The sequence below is a fragment of the Hipposideros armiger genome, unplaced genomic scaffold, assembly GCF_001890085.2.
Source record: "Hipposideros armiger isolate ML-2016 unplaced genomic scaffold, ASM189008v1 scaffold_612, whole genome shotgun sequence".
In the NCBI taxonomy this organism is placed as follows: Eukaryota; Metazoa; Chordata; class Mammalia; order Chiroptera; family Hipposideridae; genus Hipposideros; species Hipposideros armiger.
In genome coordinates this window covers 535,391-559,163 of record NW_017731962.1, presented here as the reverse complement: position 1 = coordinate 559,163, position 23,773 = coordinate 535,391, and the positions used below count along the sequence as shown (strand labels likewise).

The window sequence follows — 23,773 nt, the reverse complement described above, 5'->3', positions numbered from 1 at the left end:
GGGCTCCACTAGTGCCTCTGTGTGTCAGGGTGGCTCCCTTGGGAAGTGACATGAGGACAAGCCCAGAGGCAGGGTACAGGGAGCTGGCAGGAGGGGCAGCCCTGGGCCGCTGGGTGCTTTTGGGAGGGTGGAAGGCAGGGGCTGAGAGCCACGCCTCACTGACCCTCCAGCTACGTGGGCACCAGGCTGTGGGGGCAGGACAGCGTGAGCCTGGGTTGGGGGCCGTGACCCAGGTAACCCCAAATTTCATGGTCAATATCCAGGGTGCCATTTCCCAAGAGGGGGGTGGTGGATGCGCTGGAGAAGGCGGGACTGGGGTGAGGCGTGATCCCTGCTGCCGTCCACTTTCTAACGGCCTCAGTCTTGGCAAGTGAGTGGCGACAGTGGCTCAAGCTTGCTGAGCGATGACCTCATAAAGCGCCTGTGCCGCGAGCTTAGCCGCTCCCCCGACTCAGTCCCTGAAGCCACCCTGCGAGGTACCTTCTGCCAGCAGTCCCCTCTGACCCACGGGAAACTGAGGCACGGAGGTTCCGGGGCAGAGTGTGGTGCGTTGCCTTCCTGCCGCGTCGGACAGCCTCTTCCAGCACGAGCTCCTGACGTGGTGTGTGTCACTCCCGTGGGGCCTTACGGTGCTGAGACGTCCCGGGTGAGATGAGGGTGTGGCGTGGGTGCCTGCACACTGATTTGAGAGTGTTCAGTAATGGGCTGGCTGGGGGTCTCCAAGGGGTGGGCTTAGACCCCAGGCCTGTGGGACCGGTTGTGGAGAAGTGGCGGGGGCTGGGAGTGGGCTGGGGCGGCAGACCGGGGTGGTGAAATCAGGCTCCTAAGGGTGCCTGGACGAGCAGGGCCGGGACGAGGACATGGCGCCTGGGAGTGAAGGGGCTGAGTCCAGGCCTGGGCAGCGGTGTGGGCGGCAGGCTAGCGGCAGTGCGTGTGGGAAGCCCATGGGCTCTGATTAATCGCATGTGCCACCAGAGTCGTGTGGTGCTGCAAAGCTGGGGGTGGCGGGCTGCCCTGCAGAGCTGTGCCCAGCCCGGGGAGGGGTTTCTGGCGCTGCACGTCTGCCTGTTCAGGGAGCCTGGCCAGAATCTGGGAGGGGCTCAAACCGGTGGCAGGAGGGATGACCGCAGCTACTGAAGACTGTTCTGAAAGGAGATTCAGCGATTGTGTCCCAGTTTCTAAGGGACCAGTGGGGACAGGGGACAGCTCTGTGGGTCCCAACAGCAGGCTCCTGCAGCCTGGCATAGAGGGCACAGCGCGTGGCTTCCGGTCAACCACACCAGGTTGTTGGCAGGGCCGTCAGACACCGCGTGAGACAGGAAGAGGGTTCCTGCAGGGGGTGGAGAGCGCAGTTTGGGGTTTATCATCCTATAGGTACCAACTCTGTGACCCTAAATATCCCACATTTGAACAAGAAGGTACGGGTACGATACAACAAAAGGCCAATTTAGGAAGGTCGTCAAGGGCCACAACCAGAGGCCCCAGGTCCCCAGGGCACAGCCCGCCCGTGACAAATCCACCCCCTGCCATCCTTACTAAACAGACTCAGGCAACCAAGGGTCTCCAGGTGCCAGAGAGGAGACCTGACACGCGGAGGGGTCGGCGAACGTATCCTACACCACCGTGGGAGAAGCAGCTCGCTCTAGAAACAAGCGAATTTGTAAAAATTATAACTACCTTCAGAAGCATCCAAGGAGAGAGTGCATTTATGAGGTAAATACGGAATGCCAGTCAAAGGAGAGCCCGTGGATATAAAAAAATGACAAGAAGACACTCACCAACATGACTGGAAAATAAAGGTAAAGAAATCTTCTCGAATGCAGAATGGAAAGAAAAGATAGAATCAACGAGGAGACCCGCGAGCGGGCTAACCAGAGTTCTGGAAAGAGTGAAGGGGAGAACGGAGCAGTGGAATTACCAACGAAAACCCCCAGGATCTCCCAGGCCTGGGAACGTGAGCCTTCAGATAGAAAGGGCGCCGCGCAGGGGACGAGCGCCACACGAGACTCGCTGTGAAGAAACCCACGGACACAGGACAGGGGTCTGCTCTCACCCCCCAGCCCGGGGAGGGGCGCGGCTCACTTCTGCTCAATGCCCATGGGCTGGCTCTGCAGCACGAGGCACTGGGACATGTGGGGGAGCCCCACGAAGGCAGCAAACATGGGAGTCAACCCGGACCCAGGAAACCGGAATGGGAAGTGGTGGCTCCAAACATGGATGGCGGTGACTTCAGAATGAGAACCGGAGTCCACTGTGGAGCCTGCCAGCCTGGGTGGCTCGGTGGGAGTGCCCAGGGAAGGTCACAGGACAAGACGGGGACTCCACGGACACTCCTGGGCTGGACACCTTGAAGACGTGATGGAGGCACAGACTGCAATGGAAAGACCCTCGGGTGGGAACCCCCGGAGAGCCCTGAAGACGGGACAGTCCCAGGGAGCGGCTTCACGGGGTGGGAGGGGGGCGAGCTCCCAGGGAGGGACCAGTGAGGAGCTGGAAGCACGGCTGTGCGCCGAGAGGGTTTCCCCCCAAAAAACTGAACGAAGAGGGAAGAAGGGAGGCAGCGTTCAGGAAGAAGCAACTAGGAACTCGTTGGAAAGCAGTTCCGCATGGGAAGCGAGCCACTTGGACAGTCTGTTTGACCCCAGGGAAGGCACAGAGGTCGTCCTGCGTTGAAGCGACCCTGGCATGCCCTTGGTCCTGTGAGAATGACGTTATGATACGGCCGGGACCACTGGAGGGAGACGGGGGAGGGCGGTGGAAGGTGGGGAGGCCCCGTATTTCATCCTGGTGCTACAGTAGGGCATGGAGAGAGAATGCCAACACTGCCCTCCAGGAAGCAGAGGGTCTCCTTAGACCGTGGACAGGCTGGTGCTCCCAGGTAGGCAAGGCCCACGGCCCTGGGCTCGGGACGCAGTTTGCTCCGTTCCCTACAGCCTCGTCCAGAACCCCCGGGATTTCCTCTGGTGGCGACCTTTCTTGCTCCCCGTTTGAAAAGCCTTTCTGCCATTTACAGAGAGTTTTGGAGGGAGGTCTGTGGCTGCACGTGCTCAGCCGGCTTGTGATTCCATCTAAGTCCCATTTCACAGATGAGAGAACTGAGGCTGGGACGTTAGGCCGGGACAGCTGGTGGTGAGCGGAAGAGCCAGCGGTCCACAGGGGTGCTTGCGCCCACTCGCGGGCCCTCCTCCAGGCTTGCGCCTCCAGGTGGAGCCCAGCCTGTGCCGCTGGAAGAGCTCACACATCGAGGCGCCTGCTCCCTGCCCGCAGGTGTGGCTCACGCTTCCGGATCTTCGTCAGAAAGCGTCAGGACAGATGCTGGGCCTTGCTGAGCAGACTCACCTGGGTCTTCACCTGCTCTGGGGCAGGTGGGAGGCAGTCCTGGAATGTGGTTACAGGACTCCATCCCGGGTGACGTCAGTGATGGAGACAAGCCAGCCTGGAAGGTGGCAGCCCCTCTGCATTTTCAGGCGGCATCTGAGAGCCGGCTCCAGTCTGTGCCAAACCCTGGACACGGGGGCGGGGGTTTGGGGGGGTCCTCAGAAGGGAGGCCAGCAGCAGAGGAACACAGACAGGCCAGCTGAGCCAAGGCAGGGCCTCGTCCAGGCGATGTGACCCTCGGGAGAGCCTGCCAAGGGGCCTGAGAGAAGCACCAGGAGCAGAAACATGGTGGCCGTGACAGAGCGCGTCTCCAGCCACATGGCAGAGGCGTCCCAGGGGCCAGAACTCTGGGGGCTGCTGGGGGCTGGCTCAGGCCCTGCAGAAGTCCACGGAGGCTCTGCCTGAAGGCTGCCTTCTTGGAAAAGGCACATCTCTTCACACCTTAGTAATTCCTCAAAACCCACCAAATTCCACTTTCATGGTTTGCCAGCATTTTTGTGTTGTGTTTAAATGCTTTCAGGCCCCGGACATGCCTCAATGTGTTTACTGTTTGGTTTGGAGTTTTGCAACACCTTTCCTGACCGGGGGCGTCAGAGCAGGAGGGGCTGGCTGCTCAGAGGGCGTGTGCCGGGACAGGTGCTGCCGTTGCGCGGAGTCCTTTCCGAGGGCTCAGCCGGCCAGCGAGGCTCCGGTGGGTGTTTGCAAAGCCGTGCGCACAGACCACACTGGGAGGAGCACAGCTCACGGGGAGTCCAGGCTCCGTGGGGGTGGGAGGCCGGCGGCCCCGCCCTCTAGGTCTGCCGCCTCTCCTGCCACAAATTCTAGAACCTTCCTCTAGAGACCCAGGCTCCAACCACTTGTCCTCACCGTGTTGGACCAAAGGAGGCCTGAGCTGGGCCCGTCCAGGAAAGAACAGCTCCGTCCATGGAGACCCGGCCTTCAGCTGCTGGGGTGTTTGCTCGCTGAGTGACAGCTGTGGGGCTGTGGTCTTGTCATCAAATGGAGACCCAGATGGAGGGGAAGGGGTGAGGAGGGGGAGGGTAGGGGATGGGAGAAGGGAGCAGCTGACCGAGGTTCTGGGCTCGGGTTTCTTGCCTGGGAGGTGAGGCTGATGGATGTGCCGCTGGCAAAAACGGGGACCCAGAGCGGTGGACGCTTGGGGCAGGAGGGGCCCCAGGAGAGGGTCAGCGAGGGGGAGCCGTGAGCCGGGCAGGTGGCAGGCAGGCGGAGAGGTGCAGCCCAGAGTGGCCAGCGGTGTGTGGGTGGCAGGGAAGCTGCGGGCTTGTCGGAAAGTCTTCACCGCATGTAAATGTCCAGAAACAAATGAAAAGAAAGAGGCAAGAAAGCTGGGTGAAGATCCCCGTCTGTCAGGGGGTGGTGTGCAGGCCACGTCATGGTGGGCACTGCCCAGGATGACCTGCCCAGGCACTCGGAAGAGAGGGCATTCCCTCCATGCTCCCCTACTCGCTCTGAGGCAGGAGCTGCCAGTGGTCCAGGCAGGTGGGGGAGCAGCTCTATTTGGAGGGGCTGCTGGGTGGGGACAGCGCGAAGGGCACCCAGAAATTGGCTGGGGAGTGTGCTGCCCTCTGCAGCCTCCTGGGACGGGACCCTCACCCACCTTAGCCAACTGCCTGCAGTGAGGATGGCAGCAACCCCCGGGGTCTTTGGGGGGCCGCCTGCCTTCCTGTGGCAGCGCCCCAGCCTCCCTGCCCTCCCCCCAGGCCTGGCTTTTCTCCATCAAAGCCAGAAGCCAAGGGCCGCCTTGCCCACACGGATCCGCTGATCACCGGGGGCCCACCCACCCCCGAGGGAGGTTGTCAGGGGCTCCAGGTGCTTCTGGCCACACTCTCATCCCCACAAGGTGCTCCTGGGCCCCTGGCACTGCGCCAGGGCTGGCAGGGCAGGGCGCCAGGGGAATTCCACTCGGAAGGAGGGGAAGGGAGGGGAGGGCCTCCCTGCCCACCCAGCCCAGCAGGTGCCCGGCCGCCTGGGTTCTGGTGCCAGGCAGGGCTTGGCAGGGCCGTTTGATGTGGGGATTTCTTCTTCTCCCCCGGATGAGTCCCAATGCGCTTAGAACCCAGGAGTGGCCTGACAGCGGGCCCCAGGCCCACACACCCCTGCCCGGCCGGGGGCAGCCCCAGGAAGGCAGGGGCTCTCCACCCTCTCACCTTCCAGCGGGAGGAGCCCGGCCTTCGGCTGAGGGCACAGGTGCTGGCCCCGCTCTGTGGGGCTTCTGGCAGGCTGGGGTGGGGACGAGGGGCCATTGACAGCCAGAGCCTGTGGCCCAGCCAGGCCCCGTTCGGGTCTCTGCCAGCCTGTGGACAGATAAAATACAGGGCGCCCAGTTCAATTTGAATTCCAGGGAAACAAAGAATAATTTTTTAGTAAAACCATGTCCCAAGTATTGCATGGGATATATAGACAGAAAAGTCCTTGTTTCTCTGGAATTCGCATGGAGTGAGGGGCCTGTTTGCTGTTTGAGGACCTGACCCGGCCGAGCTCGCGGAGCAGAGGTAGGACAGCAGCCCTCTGAGCCACGCTCCCCTGGATCCTTGCCCCGGACTCGGAGCCGCTGGCCAGGCCCTCCTGCCCGCTTCCACCTCGGGACTCTTCTCCCAGTGCTCCCAGAGGCCCGGCACCCTCCATAGCCCCCCATCTGTTCGCCCTCCATGTGGGGGTTCAGGATAAGTGAGTAGTCTGAGAGCCGAGTCACTCAGAGCTGAAGGAAGCCCTGACCATTTGGGGAGGTCCTCTCAGGCAGCTCCTTGCTCCTGTACTGTGTGGGTGTGCCCGTGTGCACATGCGCATGCAGGAGTGTGTGTGTGCATGTGTTTGCACGTGTTGCAAGCAGACATGTGCGTTTAAATGTGTGCATGCAGGTGTGTGCATTTACGTGTGTGTACTCAGGCATGTGCATGTGTATGCACATGTGTGCACGCAGGCACGTACATTTACATGCGTGTGCATGTGTTTTGTTTCCCACTGATGTGGTTTGCCAAGCATGGGTCTGAGGAGCCCGTGATCTAACAGTCTGATGTTTCCTGATTGGTTTCTGCCAAGTCACACCGCGTGGGTCTTCACAGTTGTCCTTTGTGAAGCAGCCACAGGACTGCCAGTGTCTCTGAGCCCGCTCAGAAGTTGTGGGGTGGCCCTGGGGACAGAATGGTTGAGAAGAGGACAGGCTAATTCAGAAAGGCCTCAGCCAAGCTCCTGGCCCCAGCAAGGGATCAGTGACCGCCAGGTGTCCTGGTCCCCTGTCCTTGTCCCAGGGAGTCATACTTTTAGCTTAAACTCGCTTGTTTCCGCTCCTCAGAACGGGTCCACACCTGCTTCTAGAGCGCCTGGCTCTGAGCCCGGGCTTAGGGGCCCCCCAGGAATGTTCTCAGCCGGCAGCTAGGCCGGCTGGGCTGTGGGGGGCAATGGCGCCCTCTCCTGGGCATGGAGAAAACACCAGCACGCCTGGCCAGGCTTTTTTCTTTACAATGCCTGCGCCCCGCCAGCCAGCCGCCCAGACAGGCGGGGGTCAAGAAGACGGGCCAGGCGGCATGCCCTGAATTGACAAGCAGGCAGGGAAACGGCATGCAGGGAGGTAGCTGGCGCGCCACAGGGCAGGGAGCGTCCTCAGAGGAGACGTCAGATAGGCGTGTGTTAGGGTCGCCACCGCCTCAGGCTTGGCCTGCTCTGGGCCCTTCTCCAGAGCCTTCAGACTCTCGGACACTCTGCTTCACCATCCAGAGCCTACAGCTGCAGGTCAGGCTAACGGGAAGTCAGGAGGCAAAACACCTGAAGCCAGTTCCAAATGTGATGTCTGTCACCAGAGCTTCGGCTGCCCCATCAGCCTGGGGGGCAGAAGTCAGCTCGACCCCCCCACCCCCAGCTGCTTCCACAGGCTGTGGTTCGGGGCCCCAAGAGCATCCACACACTCTTGCATCAGCCGCAGGCCCCTGTGACGGGGCAGCCACGTTCTCCCTCCCCCACCGCGGCCTGTCACCCTGTGTGGCCGCCCGCTGGGCCTCTCCCGGCCCCTGCCCCTGGTCTCCCCAGGAAAATGTCTCCTTTCGTTTCTGCCCCCACCCTCTCTCTCCGGGGCTTAGGCCAGGGCCTGGGTCTGGATTCCCCCGGCCGTCTCCCTCCCTCTGCACGCACACCACCATTACCCCGAGATGCTGGCTGTGAACTGGACATAAACATCCTCCTGTGAGCCTCGCATGCAAATCCGCTCATGCAGCTCGAGGTGTGAGGCAAAGGCTCTATAGCTGGACACCTGCACAAAAGTGCAGCCCTGCTGACCTGCACACCTCACCCTCGAGGGAGACAGATGATGTACAGAGGAACAGCAGGCACAGGAACCCAGAGATGGGGCTGATGAAGGAGCCAAAGGAAGACCTCAGGCAGGGACAGCATGTAGTAAGAAACACAGAACCACTTAGGGGTTGCTTCAGAGTCCACAGCCAGACTGGAGGAAGCAGGGAAGGCTCCCTGAAGGAGGTGTTGTGGCAGCTGGACCTTGCAGGACGGGCAGCACTGGGGTGTGGGGAGTGGGCGGCACCGAGGACTAAGAAGCAGTTGCTGCAGCTGACATAGCTCAGGAGGAGGCACAGTTGGCACTCAGGTTTGTGAAGGGCAGTGGTGGGAAAGTGAGCAGCCCCAGGCCGGGGGCCCCGCCGTCTGGGCCTGGGGTGCCGCGGCTGCACCACCGTGTGTGGGCGTCAGATGGTGCCTCCGGTGGCGCTTGGCCATTTCTGCGGGCCCCTGTTCACACGTGCTGTCTGCACACCTCTCTTCTCTCCCCCCAGACGTTCGGTGCCGCGGACTGGGAAGTTTTCCGCATCGGAGACAGGATTTTCCTCGCGGTCGCCAACAGTCACAGCTACGATGTGGAGATGCAAGTACAAAACGACTCCTATGTCATTAACTCAGTTATCTATGAGCTGAATGTCACCGCACAGACGTTCGTCAAGTTCCAGGAGATCACCACCTGCAGGTAATGGCTGAGGCCGGTGGCTGCTTAGAAGGGCAGGCGAGGCGGGCTGGGCACAGCATCACCGCAGCTCCGTGCCTCGTCCCCATCTCGTGCGCGGGTCCCCAGTACAGATGGCTGCCTGCAGCCCTTGGAGGTGTGACGTGGCCTCGCTCTCCCACGCGTTGCAAACCTTCTCCAGGGCCAGCTCAGGGGTTCTGTGGCTTTTTGTCATCTGAGCTCTAATGGGTCTCAAACGGTGTGTTTGGTTTGTTTGTTACAATTCAGTGGTGTATTAAAGTCACAGATATGTGCAACCATCCCCGTACCTAACTGTAGAGCGTTGCATCGCCTTGAAAAGAAACCTCCTTTAGCTATCACCCCTCCCCCATGTCCCTCAGCCCCTGGCACCACCAGTCGGCCTCCTGTCCTGGCGGATGTCCCTGTGGTGGACAGTCCTATGAAGGGATATGTGCCACGTGGCCTCTTTCACTCAGCATCACGTTTTCGAGGTCCCTCCAGCACGTGTCGGAGCGTCATTCCTTGTGCAGCCAAAGGATCTGTGTCGTCTGGACAGACCATTTCTCATTCGCCCAGCCGTCTGCTGATGGACGTGTGGGTTGTTTTCACCTTTTGGCTTCATGGTGTGGATCTGAGGACAAAAGTATACTTCAGATTACAGTCAGGGCCACCACCATGATGCCGCTTCCAGGCAGAACGGGGCCCCTCTGCACCTCGTCTTCTCCTGGGCTAAGCCAGGCCGGCCTCTGACATCAACAGCGGAAGTCAGAACTCTGCTGTTCGCATCTTGTCCACGGGCCTGGCTTTCAGAACCCAGTTACGACTGGGGGCACAACGCACGTGGAACCACACGCTGTCCCACTGCCCACGGCCGCCCCTCATAGGCCGCTCCTCACTGAGCATGGCCATGGCCACTGCTTTGGGGACAAATCATAACTGGCCATGGCTGGAAGTGGCCCAAGATGTGATCCTGGCCAACAGGAGGAAGGAGTCAGGGGCCCCAGGACCCTGCTGGTCTCGGCCCGCCTGTGCATGTCCCCAGGACTCCTTACTCCCGGGGTCCTGTCCGAGCACCCTGCTTTGGTCAGCGTCTCAGTTCCCCACGGGGAAGAAACCCGGGGTGGCCTTCTACCACCTGTCAGGCCACAGCTCTGAGGCCACCAGACACAGATGCACTGGCCTGGCCTTGGCATCTGACAAACTCCTGCTAGCTGTGTGGCTTCGGCCTGCCGTTTCCTTGTCTGTAAAGTGGGTACAGGGCCTGCAGTCGTCAGAGAGGCGATGGCGAAGGGGCATGGGCTGACGGCCCAGGGGGGCCTCCTCGAGGGACAGGGGTCTGGGCAGTTCTTCCAGGAGCCACTTGTCAGATTCCTTGGAACTGAGCATCTCTGAGCGCAGACTCACGCTTAGCAAACCCAGGACACTCTTGTCTAAGACAGAACCCAGCGCGTCGGTTTGCAAGAAGAAACACGGCTTCCAAGTGTAAGAACATGTCTGTGTTGGCCCCTGACGGGTGTCCGGGAAGGAGCTTGGGGCAAACGGGTGACTTCAGCGCCCGTGTCCTCAAGCTCCTGCCTCCAGGGAGCTGCAAGGTCTCAGGGAGCGACCCTGAGCTGGGGACTTCTCACTGATTGTTCCACCCTCTTCCCAGTGAAAGACTTTGCACCCATTTCATAGCGGCACCACTCACACCTGCAGCCCAGGTGTCCGAAGATGGATGAGAGAGAAGCAGATGGGGTCCATGCACACAGGGGGATGTCACTCAGCCTTTAAGGGAAGGACGTTCTGACACCTGCTCCAACATGGATGGACCTGGGGGACATTGCTATGCTGAGTGAAATAAGCCTGCTGTGAAATAAGTCACAAAATGACAAATACTGTGTGATTCCACTAACATGAGGTCCCCAGAGGAGTCAAACTCATAAAGACAGAGAGTAGACGGTGGGTGCCAGGTGCTGGGGGAGGGGATGGGGAGCTAGTGTTTAGTGGGGACAGAGTTTCAGTTTGGGGAGACAGAAAGTTCTGGAGATGATGATGGTGATGGTTGTACAATCATGAGAATGTGCTTAACAGCACTGACCTGTGCATTTAAAAATGGTTAAATTTTATATATATTTTACCACAATTATAAACTTAAAACAATTTTTTTTAAGTGAACCACTATTTGCATCTCCCTGCAAAGACCAACTCCCTGTGTGGCTGAGAAAATCACCCCTCTTAGGCCAGGCCCCTCCTCGGATTTGGGGATTAGGAGACTGGCTGGAAGCCAGCCCCAAGCTCTGGCAGCGCCTAGGACTGTGTCCTAATGCCTGCCCCCATGACTACACCTGTCCCCTAACGCCTGTCCCCTCACACCAGCCTCCTGACACCTGCCCCTGACGCCTGCCCCCCCCCATGCCCGACCCCAGATGCCCCCTCCCTGGATGCCTGCCCCACCATACCTGCCCCCCAACGCCTGCCCCTGGACGCCTGTCCCCTCACACCTAACCCCCTAATGTCTGCCTCCTTGTCCCCGCAGCGCTCTGGACTGGGAGTTTTTCTCAGTGGGAGAAGATTACTTCCTGGTGGTGGCCAACTCCTTCGATGGAAATACCTTTTTGGTAAACAGTATTATTTACAGGTAAAGTGCTGCCAAGGCCGAACCTTCCTCCCCACCTGGTTCGCCTGGGTGGGTCCACCTTCCCCACCGGTGACCACGCTCAGAGTGAGTCACAGCCTCGGGCCTTATGGGTGGCCTGACGTGCCTGAATGCTGGCCGAGTGTGGGTCCTGCCCTGGGGTAGCAGGTGACCGACCTGCAGTCAGGCTGATGCCCAGGACTTTGGGGTCTAGCTGGGGATGTAGTGTGTGGACGTAGCAATTGGAGAGTTGTTGATACTTTATTCTATTAAGGTTCCCACCCGGGACTCAGGCAGGTCCCCCCACTTATCACCTGCCCTCAGGACAGTTTACGTGTCCTCGCTGTGGCAGCCTCATCACATTGACCCTGGGTGTTTTCCACATATTGTAAGCACGACACCTGGGGCCTTTCATTTTCATTGCCAGCTGCTTATTGTGACAATGAATTTTTGTGTCCAGCCACCTGACCAAATGATCTCATCATTTCTGACAGTTTTCTGAAGCAGAGTCTATGGGAAGGTATAAGAATATCACTGCCTCTGCGAATAAAAGCAACTTCACCTTTTTACTTTGAATGTTTTTACTGTTTACCTAGTTTTCTTAATTAGCTAGAAATTCCAGAACAATCTTGAATAGTTTCACCAATGGCCTTCAGAGCTGTCTTGTTGATTTGATGAGCAGGCTGTCACACAGCTTGACAGGACGTGAGCCGTCTATCGCGCCCGCGTGGTTCCCTCTGGAGTTCCCAGTGCAGGGCGTGCCCGTCTCCCTTACTCTGTTGGTATAATGATTCGTCGGAGGTTTCCTCCAACTGCTGGGAGGAAAGCCACTGGGTGTGTAATTACTTAATGTACCAATCATTTGGTACTGGCTGCCAGTTGTTTAAGGTTTTTGCATCTTTAATGGGAATTGAAGTTGCTCTGTGGTTTTCTTTTGGGGCCTTACCTTTATCTAGTTTGATATGGAGCCGAACTTAATACAGAGGGTGCCAAAAAAAATGTACACACATTTTAAGAAAGGAAAAAACTGTATTAAGTTGTAATACTCAGTGTATACCGATAACGAAAGGTGACTACAAGTCCTGTGTGTACATTTCTTTGGCACCCCCGATAGATACAGGTTGCCGCTTCCACCTACTCCTGTGGGCTGGGGTGGTTTCAGCAGTAGGATTGATTTGTCTGTGTCCGTTATGACAGGTTAAATTCAGTTATAATGTCTGGCCCCTTCCTACCAGTGTTTCTGAAACAGCTTGTCCAATTCCTCCCATGGCTGTTGGTTTAATCAGGTTTTCCGTCTCAAGACAATTTTGGTCTTCTGTATTTTATTAGAAACATCACCAGTTTTCTTTAGACTTTCTGATGTATATCTGTAGAGGTTTTCAACATGACAGATTTTTAAATTTATGTGAAAGAATACATCTTCAAAGGTAGCCAAGAAAATTTTGAGAAGGAAGAAGAGTGAAGGAGGTCCTGACAGCTAAATAAAGCAATGCGGCTTTCACCAGAAATAAACCGATCTATAGGTGAAATAGAATACAGGCTAGAAGAAAGCCAGCAATTTATGGTCATTTAATATGATCGATGTTGTTATTTCAGCTCAACAAGGAAAGCATGCACTGTCTAATAGAATAATTTCATATAATTTTCTGTCCATCTGGAAGAAAACGGAGCTATAACCCTGCTTCATGTTATCTACAAAACTAAATAAGGATTAAAATCTAAATGTAAAAAATTAAATGACGGAAATATTAAAAGAGAAGCTAAGATGATTTTGTAGAACCTCAAAGTTATACAAGAAGATGTGGAAATCTCCTTAAACAAGGCTGGGAACAGGTCATCAGGCTGATGACCTAAATTTCGACATTTTAAATGGAAAAAGGCAACATATTCAAAATCAAAACACAAACTGTTTACCACATATATGACAGAAAAGGAACCCTTACAAAGTAATGAAAGATTTTTTTTTTAATTTAGGAAAATGGGCAAAAGATACAAGCATGCACTTTTCAGAAGAAAAAATAAAAAATGTAAATAAACAGATTAGAAGTTGTTTTTCTCAAAGCACAAGGATGGCCTGTTTTCTTTCCCCTATCCATTTGGAAACAGTGCACAGACTTGGGGAGAGGGGTGGCCCTTTCTCATCAGGACAGGAATCACCTCACCCTTTTCACAAAGTGGTCTGGAAAAATGGTAAAATTGGAGCTGCTTGTGCCTTTGACCCAGGCGGCCCCGCTCTGGGAACTCCTTCCTAGGAAAGTGGAACCATCTGTCCATAAATCCCTTTTGAAGGCAGAACCCAGAAACCACTGGCCGTGTAGGTGGCAGAACGTTGCACAGTGTTCGGGATCTGAGCTGGGGGTGGGGGTCGCAGAGCAGCGTGTGGGGATCTGCTTCGGGGTGCTGCACCCCATGTGGGGACAGTGTGTGTTTGAGGCCCTGCAGTTAACCCACTGGCCCGCCAGGACCCCGCCCACTCCCTCCCTCCCTTCGGGGCTGCCCCGAGGGCACCCTGGACCCGGGGCAGGACCCTGGGTGGGTGTGAGGAGCTGCAGGGCCGTGGACGGGAGAACCCCAGGCCTCAGTTTCCCTCTCTGCAGGCTCCTAGCCCAGCTCTGTGACTATGACCAGGCAGCTTGTGTAGCCGGGGCCGCGAGGCCCCTCCACGCTGGGCCCACAGGAGAGGGGCACAGAGGGCCGGCTGCACACCGGGTGGGGTGGGGGCCACCAGGTGGGAGAGCAGCCCCGATGTGCAGGCAGCTTCTGCCCTCCCTGCGAGCAGCAGGCCTGTCCCCGAGGCTGATGTGTCTCTTCCACAGGTGGCAGGGGTACGAAGGCTTCGTGGCTGTGCACAGCCTACCAACCTTTGGCTGCAGGGACTGGGAGGCCTTCCGCACCACGGCCGGCTCCTACCTCGTCTACTCCAGCGCCAAGGAGCCCCTCTCCCGGGTGCTGAGGCTCAGGACGGGGTGACGGGCCCTGGGTTCCCGGGGACACGACCTGCCTGGCTGTACCCAGAATGCCGTCCGAGAAGCCCTGGAACTCCTGGAGGGATGAGCCGGGGCAGCACGGCGTCCAGAGCCATCCTTGGCCCTTGTCCAGAAGGAGACGTCGCCTCTCTGCCCCGGTGGCCATCGTGGCCGGACTCTGGTGGCTTGTGGGCATTGGGCAGAGTCCAGAGCTGTCCCGTAAGGACTTTGCTTTAAAGGAAAACGTCACACAATTGTTTACCTCAAAGGCGGCGGGATGTGGTCACCCTCCCCGTGGCATCGCCCGAGGCCTGGCTAGTCCCCCCAGTCGCGAGCCCCGACGGAGAACAGGCCCGATGCAGTTCAGCATATCTCATTCCAGCTATTTATTGTGCTCTGTCTGTACTGAAATATATTTATGACGCTCTTTACAAAGAGCGCTGCGTCTGCGTGTTTCTGGCGGGGCGCAACTGCTGGACAGTGCGTCACAAGGCCTTAGGGACGTGCCCTTGGGTCCCTAATCACCTGTGCAGAGGGACAGAGGACACCTCTCCTCTGCAGGGATGTCGTCTTGTGGCCTCAGTTTACCCATGGATGCGGAACAGGTCGGGTTAGGTCAGGAACCTCAGGCAGTGCTGGCACGTGTCCCATCTCCTCCACGGGAGGCCCCGTGTTCAGTGGGGCCCTCATGCCTCTGCGGCCCGGTGGCCTCCCTGGCACTGCAGCTGGTGAGGGTACAGGATGCGTCCTTCGGACCTGCGCCCTCTCAGCGCCTCCCTCCCTGCCCAGTGCCCCCTGACCGTACACCGGGTGGACACCTCCTGTCTCCCTGGGAAGGCTGCTGGGTGGACATGGCACCACCTTGGGGACCTGGAGGCGAAGGTGGGGTAGTGCCAGCACTGCCAGCAGGTCTCCGGGATTGGGGGGGCGGGGTGCTCTGCGCCTGAGGCTTTGCTGAAACGCCCGTGGGGTCCACACAGCCTGGAGACCACGGATGGCAGCAAGGCCAGTACCATTCTACTGTCCACGCCGGCCGGCTCTGCATGGGGTGTGGGAGCTGGAGCCGCAAGGTCCACGCTGGGTGATCACTCTGCTGTTTCTGCCTTGAAATTCTCAGGAATTTTTGTCCAAGATCACACAGCCAGGGGCACAGTGGCCGCTGCAGGCAGCCTGAGTCCTGGGTCCCCGTGGCTGGGTCCCCGTGGTTGGTTCCACATGAGGACGAGGTAGGTCCACTGCCAGGAAGGAGTGCTGGCTGAGCCGCCTGCTTCCCAGTCCAGCCAGACTTGGGGTGCTCACATCCGGGCCCTCGTGGTTCCCAAACAGTGAGATTTTCCGAGTCTCATTCAGGCCGGTAAGCGGGCCAGGTGCCTTGGGCAGGGCTGGGGCTGACCTCCCGACAAGGATGTCCCCTCCTCAGGGAGGGCAACAAAGGGCCAGGGTGGGGTGGGTGGGGCCTGGGGACCTGAGAGAGAGGTCCCGGGCGTCCCCCGGGGAATTCCACAGTGTGGGCCCCCCATGTGTGTACTCAAAGTACTTTGGAGAAAGTGGATATGCTCCTTACTCCAAGTCAGGCCCGCCGCAGCAGCCCCCGTGTCCCTGCTGTCACTGTCCCTCCGGCCTGGCCATGCCCCTGCCCTGGGCCGCCAGGGCCCCAGTGTGTGGGCCCGGAGGGTGATGGTGACAAGCCCTGGGTCGGCTGGTCCCAGGAGGGTGGGCCTGGGGTGCCAGACAAAATGCAGGACCGCAGATTAACTCGAATTGCTGAGGAACAAGGAATGCTTTTAAATACATACATATATAAATATATGTCCCAAGTGTCGCCTGGAAGGTCCCTAAAGGTCTGCTTGTTGTTTACATGAAGTTCAGACCCAGGTGGGCGTCCTGTACTTGAATTGGCTCCATCTGCCTGCTCTCCCTGGGAGGAGAGTCGGGGACAAGACACACCACTTGGGGTCTGCTGGGCGTGTGTGTGGGGGGAGCAGTTATGATTTTACCTGGGATTTGAGGCAGGGCCTGAGCAGCCATGAGAAGGGGAACCGGAGAAGATCATGGCCCAGGGAGACCTGCAGGCTGGCAGGGGACAGTGGCCTGTAATTTTGGGGCTCATTCCACAGGAAGACCCCCCAGGAGGGCCCCCAGAGGTGGGCCACCCACCCAGGCTGGAGAGGCCGCGTAGGCTGGGAGCACGGTGGGGGGGCCTCTGAGACCCCAGCCCCACGCCTGGGACCGTTGATTTACGGGTCTGCTTGGAGGGTGTGCTGGGTGAGGGGGACACTGAAGTCGGCAGATTCGGGGAAGCAGAAGACCCTCCTCAAGGTGGGCCTCACCTGTGAGGAGAAGGCCTGGGAACAAAAGACCGGCCTCCCGAGCAAGGGGGCGCCCCCAGCAGACACCCTGAGATGGCGCTGCAGCACCGGCTCCCTGAGCCCCGCCGGCCTCCCCAACCCCTGAGCCAATTCCTCACAATATGTCTCTTCAACCTGCCACACACTTGCTGGTGGCACTGCTTCCTGGACAGCACACCACTCAAACAGCACAAGGCACTCCGGAGGCACGACGGCTGTGTTTAGTCCCACGAGCCTCAGTTTACCAAAGGGGGAGGGGCGAACCGGGCACTGTCACACGCCCTCCAAGCACCCCACACACACAGCTTCTCTCCCCTTGGGGTGACCCAGACACCTGCCGGCTTCCTCTCCGCCCTGAGGGTGTCACTGCGGGATCTGGCTTGCCCTAGGGAAAGGGGGACTGGCACCCGGGAGGAAGATGCCCAACGACGCAGACCTCCAACCCAGAGGCAGACACGGAGGGAGACACCGCGTCCCCGCTCGGGATTTCAGCGATCACTCGGTGCCACACGACCTCGGCACGATATCCAGTCTTTGCTCTCCTGGCTGGAAACAAAAATTGTAAACAAGACTTGTTTAAATTCTGAATACAAACAAGAGGGGGAAGCAGAGAACTTAGAATATTTACATCTCTTCAAGCAAGCTCTCTGGTTTTCGTCCTGCTGTTGAACATTCGCAAGGCGGCATGAGGCTCCGTGTGAGTCTGCGTACGGTGTGACGTCGTGGCACATTCTTGTCGTTTTGACAAGCGCGTTGTACTTCTGTCCTGACTCGAGCCCGTCGCCTCTGTTAATCCACGGGAATTCTTCTGTGCGTCTGCACTGTGATAAACAGCGCTGTAAGAACTTCTTTGTCCAAACTGCATTTTTCTTGGGTGTTGCTTCTTCGAGGCCGTGACTTCCTGGAGAAATACAGCCCAGGGCAGTGTGTGCGTCTGCTCCTGGCTGCCAGGGATCCCTTCTGAGCCCCAAACAAGGCCAAGCACAGTCCCCCCGCTCCATCAGCCCTGCCAACCCGGGCTTCACCTGCTTCACAATCTGCCAGGTGAGGAAGGGGGTTGCTGACAAACTTTGTCACCGTGGTCATGGCTCCTGGAGTGAGGGTTGCTGGACTTCTCCTGTAGGCACCCCTTAACCTCGGCACAGCCCCCGCCCCCCCCCACACACACACACGCACGCACACGGCAATCAAAACCCCAAAGCCGGCCTTTGTAACGAATGAATGACCCACAGGGCATCTCAAAGAATTAACATGTGAAAATACTTTGAAAGAATGAGGGAGAGCTTGGCCCCCAGGTGTTAAATGACACTAAATTTAAACAATTCAACATGGCATCGGCATAATTTGGAAGTTAAAATTATAGATGTTAGAAATCAAAAGATTTTTGAGTATTTTTTTTTATTTAGAGGGAAATTTTCTAAAGGTAAAAGTAATGTAAGTAAATGAAAAGGGAGGATATTCATAGATGATGGATGGATAGATGGATGATAGATGGATAGACAGATGAAGATAGATAATCTGTCAAATACATAATGTCACTTTAAAATACAAGTAAGTAAAGCTGGGACACCAGCAGGAACCGAAGTCGCTATTGGCACACACAGGGCCAGGGTCATTTGAACGGCCAGGACCAGAGGTCTGAGCTCTTTCAAACTGGAATTGAGAGCAAAGGGTGTGAGCAAATGTTCACAAAGAAGAAATCCCAATAGTGGAAAGCAGACTTCTGACAAGTTACACCCACAGTCACCAGTGACCGTCACACCAGTGGGCACCCCCGGCCCGGCTGGCAGTGACCAGGGCCTGCCCAGGTCCTTCCCGTGGGCTGCTGAACAGGTAAAAGTGAGAGGCATTCCTCTCGGTGTGTGATGGGGGTGCAAGCTACCGGCTTGGGAAGGCTCGGCCTGGGTGTCCTCATCGCTGTGACATCCAGACCGGCAGGCTCTGATTTGAAGACGACGTCTTGGCCACGGGCAAGGACAGGCAGTTTGGGGTCCATTCTGAGCCCGTGATCCGGTGACTGCTGCGGTGACTGTGGAGAAACCGCAAATCACCAGGGTGCCAGGCAGGGAGTTGGGCCCGCTGACCACACACAGGGCCTCCCACTGGTCGACACCACTAACCCTGGGCAGTGACCACCCCACAGACAGCAGGACCCAGTGAGGCCCACCGTGGCTAGCACCCAGGAGTGCGCACAGAGGGGGCGGCAGCTGAGCGTGAGACAGTGGGGTGCTGAGGGCTCTGTGGAGCAGGGCAGCGAGGTGCCCCTCCAGCTCACTGGGGTGGATGGAGGTGCCTTGTGGGGCCTTGCAGGGGTAGCACCTCAGAGCTGTGCTGGGGGTCTCGCCCTTGGGCAAGCCCTGACCTCTCTGTGCCTCAGTTTCCCCATCCATAGGGCTGGTTGCTAACGTTGCCTCTGGAATCAGCTTCCTGGCCTGGCAGCCACTCTCCACCTACCCCCCGGACCCCCTGGCTCTCTCTCCCTCTGCTGCTCCCCGGGCCCTTCCATCGACACCCCGGCAGCTAGGCTCGCAGGGAAGTTGAGCCCAGTGAGCTCGTCGCTCTGGAGGCTGCCTCTCCACCTTCCTTTGCACAGAACGCCAGGGAACATCGCCAGCTGTGCCTGGTCGTCGGGCCTGGCAGCCAACCCCATGCCTGCTCCTTTCCCGCCGGTGTTGTCACCATGGTTACAGATGCAAGCGCCCCAGACTGGACCTCGAGCCCAGGCCGCCCTGCCTCACACGCTGGCCTGCCTTCAATCTGGGGCTCAGCCGAGGACTCCCCTCCTTGTGTTGACAACGCCTCAGAGCCCACGTTTCCCGGAGTGAGAACTTCCAGGCCTGGGCGTCAGCTCTGCCCCAAACAAGCGTTCGTCATTTTCCCTCCGGCCAGTACATGCTGTTCAGTGACTTCACGGCTGCCACCTTCCCGGTGGGCAGCCTGCCCTGTGTCACCCAGAGGCCAGAAGTAGCCATGGCCTTCCACACCGGGCTGCAGGCTATGAGGTTTGGCCTCACCCCCGACCCGGCTCCTCCATGTCATGGGCTGCAGGTCTGGCAGCTCGGCCACATGGCCGGGTCTGCAGTGAGGGGACTGGGTCGGTGGCGCCAACAGCAGAAACCCCTCCAGCTGATTTAGGCACAAGGAGGTTTATTGAGGGTCCCCACAGGGTGGGGAGGACGGCAGGGAGCCGCCCCAGGCTCCTGCCAGGGCCACAAGTCCAGGACTTTCTGCTGCCCCACTGTCTGCGCCAGCAGCCCCGCCTCCGCCCCAGGTAACTCAGTCAGGATCAGTCTCCTGCAAATGTACCTGGGGAGGGCCCGCTGTAGGAACCTGGGGCGAGAGGCAGGAGGGCATGCCAGCTCCCAGGAGCAGGAGGTCCTGCTGGTCTTCCTGGAGGGACGTGCCCTCCCCTGGGAGACTGCACAAAGGGCGAGGAGCCCAGAAAGGCCAGGAGGGCTGCAGCCCCCCAACTCTGGGCTCGGGAGGAGGAGGAGGAGGGGCTCTGGTGCCTCAGGTCCTCACCCAGCCCCCTGCTCAGCCTCAAGGGGAAGGTGGCTTCGGGCTGGGGGCCAGCTAAGGGTGAGGGGAGAAGAAGCCCACCCACCCCCGGCAGCCCCTAAAGAGCCACACGTGGGTGGCATCCAGGTTCTGGGCTGATTTTGGTGTAAGAGCACACGGAGAATCCCTGGCAGCAAGGACAGGACCCCCAAAGTGCTAAGGCCACCAGCACCCACAAGACATAAGCAGCCCTGGAAAGGCCCCGACATTCCCTCTGCCACTAGGTCTGTTCTGCTCTCTTCCTCTGACCCACGGTCACATCTACCAGGGAAACCCCCCAGGTGGTGAGTTCCTTGTCATGTGGGACCCCTGTCCCCACCCCGTGCCCCTGGGATGGATGGGGAAGGGGACCCAAATCACCTAAGGAACCTGTGTGCTGCCGGTCAGTGCCTGCCTGCTCTGCACGGCATTTGTCACACAAGTGGACCAATGCTAAGACTGGCTGCTTGTGCTGTTGGCTGTCCCTGGAAAGGGGTGAGGCTGTCAGCTCCCTGTGCACTGGCGACCTGTGGAGCAGCGAGTCTGAGCCCTGCCTGCTGGTCTGGGCGGTGGGCAGAGAGGTGCCCCTCAGATCCCGCTGTGCACTGCTACCCCCACACCCCCCCGGGGCACGGGCACAGGGCCTTGGGTGTGGGAGGGCATCTGGAACCCGCTGCTGGTTTCTGTTTAATGCACCACGACTGAGAGCCACGTCCATGTCCGCACAGGCCTTCCGGGTCTCGGGATCACGGGGTAAACGCGACCCCACGTTCGTTTCCCACTTCAAGTCACTCGCTGCTTCCCAGGCACAAACCACCCTCCACTGTGAATTCTTTCTAAGCTTCTGCTTCTAAGCTGTCCTTTGTACCTTCAGTTCATGGCATTTTTTCCCTATTTGCTTCCCCCCAAAATATCAGAAGTCGTTTAAAATAGAAACACTCATACAAAAAGACAGTAACAAATAAAATTTAAGACGGATCAGAGTTATACAGGAGGTAACGTCCACCCTGAACATGAAGTATCATAGGTAAGAAAATTGAGCATTCGGTGAGCTCTGAGATTCCTGGCAGCAAAGGTGGAGAAAGAGGGAGAGAGGGAGGGGAGTAGGGAGGGAAAAAGGGGGGAGATGAGGGGGGGAAGACAGAGGTGGACAGGTGGGAAGGAGGGTGGCCTTGCAGCTTGAGGCCTCTGACAGCTGGCGGAGGGTGGGCCGTGTCCCAGGGGAAGGAGGGTGGCGGGGGGTGGGGGGTACAGAGAGGAGAGGAGAGCCGTTGCTGGAGACAAGAAGGCATCTGGTCGACTGGCCTTGAGACATCAAACATCAGTCTCCCTGTACTTTGAAAGGTGCTGCTTAAGGTGTCTGAGTAGAACAGCAAGGCACGGTGGTGACCAGAGGTGACAGGCCTTCCCACAAACCGGGCGCAGACAGAGTGGCAGGAAGCAGACCAGAGCCCAGTGCGTCTGCCCGCTGACACCGCCCCCCGACGCGCTCTGGCCGGTCCTCAGGTTTCTCTCCACTGTGTTTCTGGTTTTGGATTGGGGGGATTATTTCCCTCTCACTGGACTGAAATTTGGGTACAAGTGTCTCTCTTCACAAACATACTGAAGATAAACACAGTTGTTCAAAGGTTAGTTTGAGCAACACTTTCCCTCGCTTCCCTGTCTGGAAAGCCCTGGCCTCCACTGCTGTGCGCTGGAGAGTTCTGTGGTCAGATGTGGTCAGGGACACCAGGGGACAGAGGCGAGCCAGCTCCGCAGGGTCCCCTGTGCCTTCCACGGGCGAATCTGCACCGGAAGCACGGGGGACCCACGGGCACAGCCCTTCCGTCCCTGAATGCTTTCGCTCCCACGGGGCCACGTGGGAGGGCCCACAGTGCGGGAGGGACGTGAACTTCGCCCGGTTTTAAGTCCTCACTGGACCACTCCCTGACGTGTCATCGTGGGCAAGTCAGCCCCTTTCTCTGAGCTCCGGTTTCTTCCTCCGTCAGTGGGTCTCATGGCAAAATGACCTGACTCGAAAGGTGTCACAGTGACGAGGTGCAATTCCAGAAAGAGCTTTGTCCCAGCAAGCACTGCGCAGAAGTAGCTGTGACTGTGGCCCCAGGGGGTACCAAAACCCCAGGTCGGTCACCACCTGCCACAAGGGTGATGGGGCTCAGCGGGCACTAGGGGGCAGGGCTGAGGGGGTCCTTGGACGCGGGGGTGCTGGGCAGGGACTTCAGGTACTCCAGGTGCCTCCTGGCGTCCTCCTGGTTCTGTCGCACGTAGTGCACGATGTAGGCGATCACCATGGTGAACCAGCCGAACATGGTGACCAGCATGGCCACGTCGGTGGTCTTGTGCTGGACGCTGCAGAAGCTGACGCCGGCGTCCAGCGCCTGGATCAGCGGCTTGCCCACGTACTCCTCCTGCTCCGAGCTGTGGCAGGCGATGTCGTCCACTGAGTCGGGGTCCAGCTTCAGCTCCCACAGGGCTTCCTGCAGGGCGCACTCGCAGTGCAGGGGGTTGTGGGCCAGGCGGACCTTGGCGCTGAGCTGGCCCAGGGCGTCCTTTGGGATCCTGCGGATGCGGTTGTGAGATAAGTCCAGCAGCCGCAGGCCCCCGGCCAGGCCGGAGAAGGCGGCGGGGCCGATGGTCTCGATGGCATTCCGGGACAAGTCCAGCTCTCGCAGCTGGCTCAGGTGCTGGAAGGCTCCGTTGGGGACGCGGGCGATTCTGTTGGCATCGAGCTTCAGGAGCACGGCGTTGGCAGGGATGTCCTGGGGGATCTCGTGCAGGTCCCTCGCACTGCAGTGGACGGCTACAGCCCCGGCGTGGTCAGGACACTGGCAGCTCTGCGGGCAGGAGGTGCCCAGGCGCAGGCAGACGAGCAGGAGGAGGCAGGACCCGCCCGTGGGGACCGGCAGGGACGAGGGGCTCTGTTTGCCCGTGGGGCCCATCCTGGCTGCACCGGGGACAGACGGCACGTTCCTCTCCCTCAGTGCTCGTCCGCACTTCCCCAGCTGCAGCTGTGCAAGTGACCATCCGACGCGGACATAAACTCTGGTTCCTCACGTGCACTCTCAGTTCTAAAAGAGAGGAGCAACTGGCATTGTCTTCGGGGGTCCAGCTGGAACCCAGAGCACACTGTGACTTTGGGGAAATGTCACAGGCACACTGAAGCCTCTCACCTGTGTGTGTGTGTGTGGGGGGGTGTCTCTGTAACCTATTTCCAGGGACTCCCAAAGCCCCAGGAAGAGCAAGGACAGGTGGTGCTGAGGGCTGGCTGGGGGCCGGCACTCATCGAAATGGGGGGACAACGCTGCCACATGCCCTGGACAGACCCACGGCCACCTAGGTGCCCAGGGGCCTGGACGGCACCCCGTGAGGGCACACTGGGGTCCACCCCTTCGTCTCCCCTCTGGGCTGGGAACCAGGAAATGGAGTCCCCGGCGCCCCAATCCCCCGGCAGGCTCGCGTCACAGCCGGGCCAGGCTGCCGGGAAGCTTAGCACTTCGCTGATTTTGACAACCCTCTAAAAATGATCATAACAAATAACCCTCCTTCCTGTCGACCCGCACAGGCCCGGGGTCGGCGCCTTTGGCTTCAGTTAAAACGAAGGAGAACGAGACAAGAGGAAAGCCGAGCCCTGGGCGCGCGGCTCTGGGGCGTGGCGTGGCGGGGCCGCGCGGGGCTCGGGCGGGCGGGGCTCGGACCCCGGGACCCCCGGGGTCCCCGGGACCTGCGGGCGGGGGGTGGATGGGGGAGGGGGGTCCCCGCTCCCGCGTGGGGCGGGGGCTTTACCTGCGCGTCCGCATCCGGAGGCTGCTCTGCGCGAGGATCTGGGCCGCTCGGAGCCCGACCCGGAGCCACGCCCGGGTCACACCAGGGCCCGTGCCCACGTCCGCGGTCACCGGGACACGCGCGCCTTGACCTGCGCCCCGCGGGCGGCACCTGGGGCGAGGGG

At 59.0% G+C, this 23,773-nt stretch overlaps 2 protein-coding genes across 6 annotated transcripts in view; one reads left to right on the top strand and one right to left on the bottom strand.

Annotated features, from left to right (window-relative positions):
* TSPEAR (thrombospondin type laminin G domain and EAR repeats) overlaps window positions 1-14,782 on the top strand; it is a 128,955-nt gene extending 114,173 nt beyond the window's left edge. For all 3 annotated transcript variants that reach the window (XM_019624997.1, XM_019624996.1, XM_019624995.1), the window contains exons 10-12: window positions 8,175-8,362; window positions 10,878-10,979; window positions 13,793-14,782. In XM_019624997.1, coding sequence (XP_019480542.1) covers window positions 8,175-8,362; window positions 10,878-10,979; window positions 13,793-13,946 — 444 coding nt within the window. In that variant the 3' untranslated portion in view covers window positions 13,947-14,782. The remainder of the gene's footprint in view (window positions 1-8,174; window positions 8,363-10,877; window positions 10,980-13,792) is intronic.
* Window positions 14,783-21,067: 6,285 nt separating this feature from the next.
* The window catches only part of LRRC3 (leucine rich repeat containing 3), an 8,986-nt gene continuing 6,280 nt past the window's right edge, over window positions 21,068-23,773 (bottom strand). Inside the window, exons 2-3 of one of the 3 annotated variants that reach the window (XM_019625001.1) lie at window positions 23,611-23,760; window positions 21,068-22,895 (exon numbers count right to left, since the gene is read on the bottom strand). In XM_019625001.1, the coding sequence (XP_019480546.1) occupies window positions 21,993-22,766 (774 nt within the window). In that variant the 5' untranslated portion in view covers window positions 22,767-22,895; window positions 23,611-23,760 and the 3' untranslated portion in view covers window positions 21,068-21,992. Of the gene's footprint in view, window positions 22,937-23,610; window positions 23,768-23,773 lie in introns of those variants that run through there. The other 2 variants (XM_019625002.1, XM_019625000.1) reach the window with 2 other exon arrangements.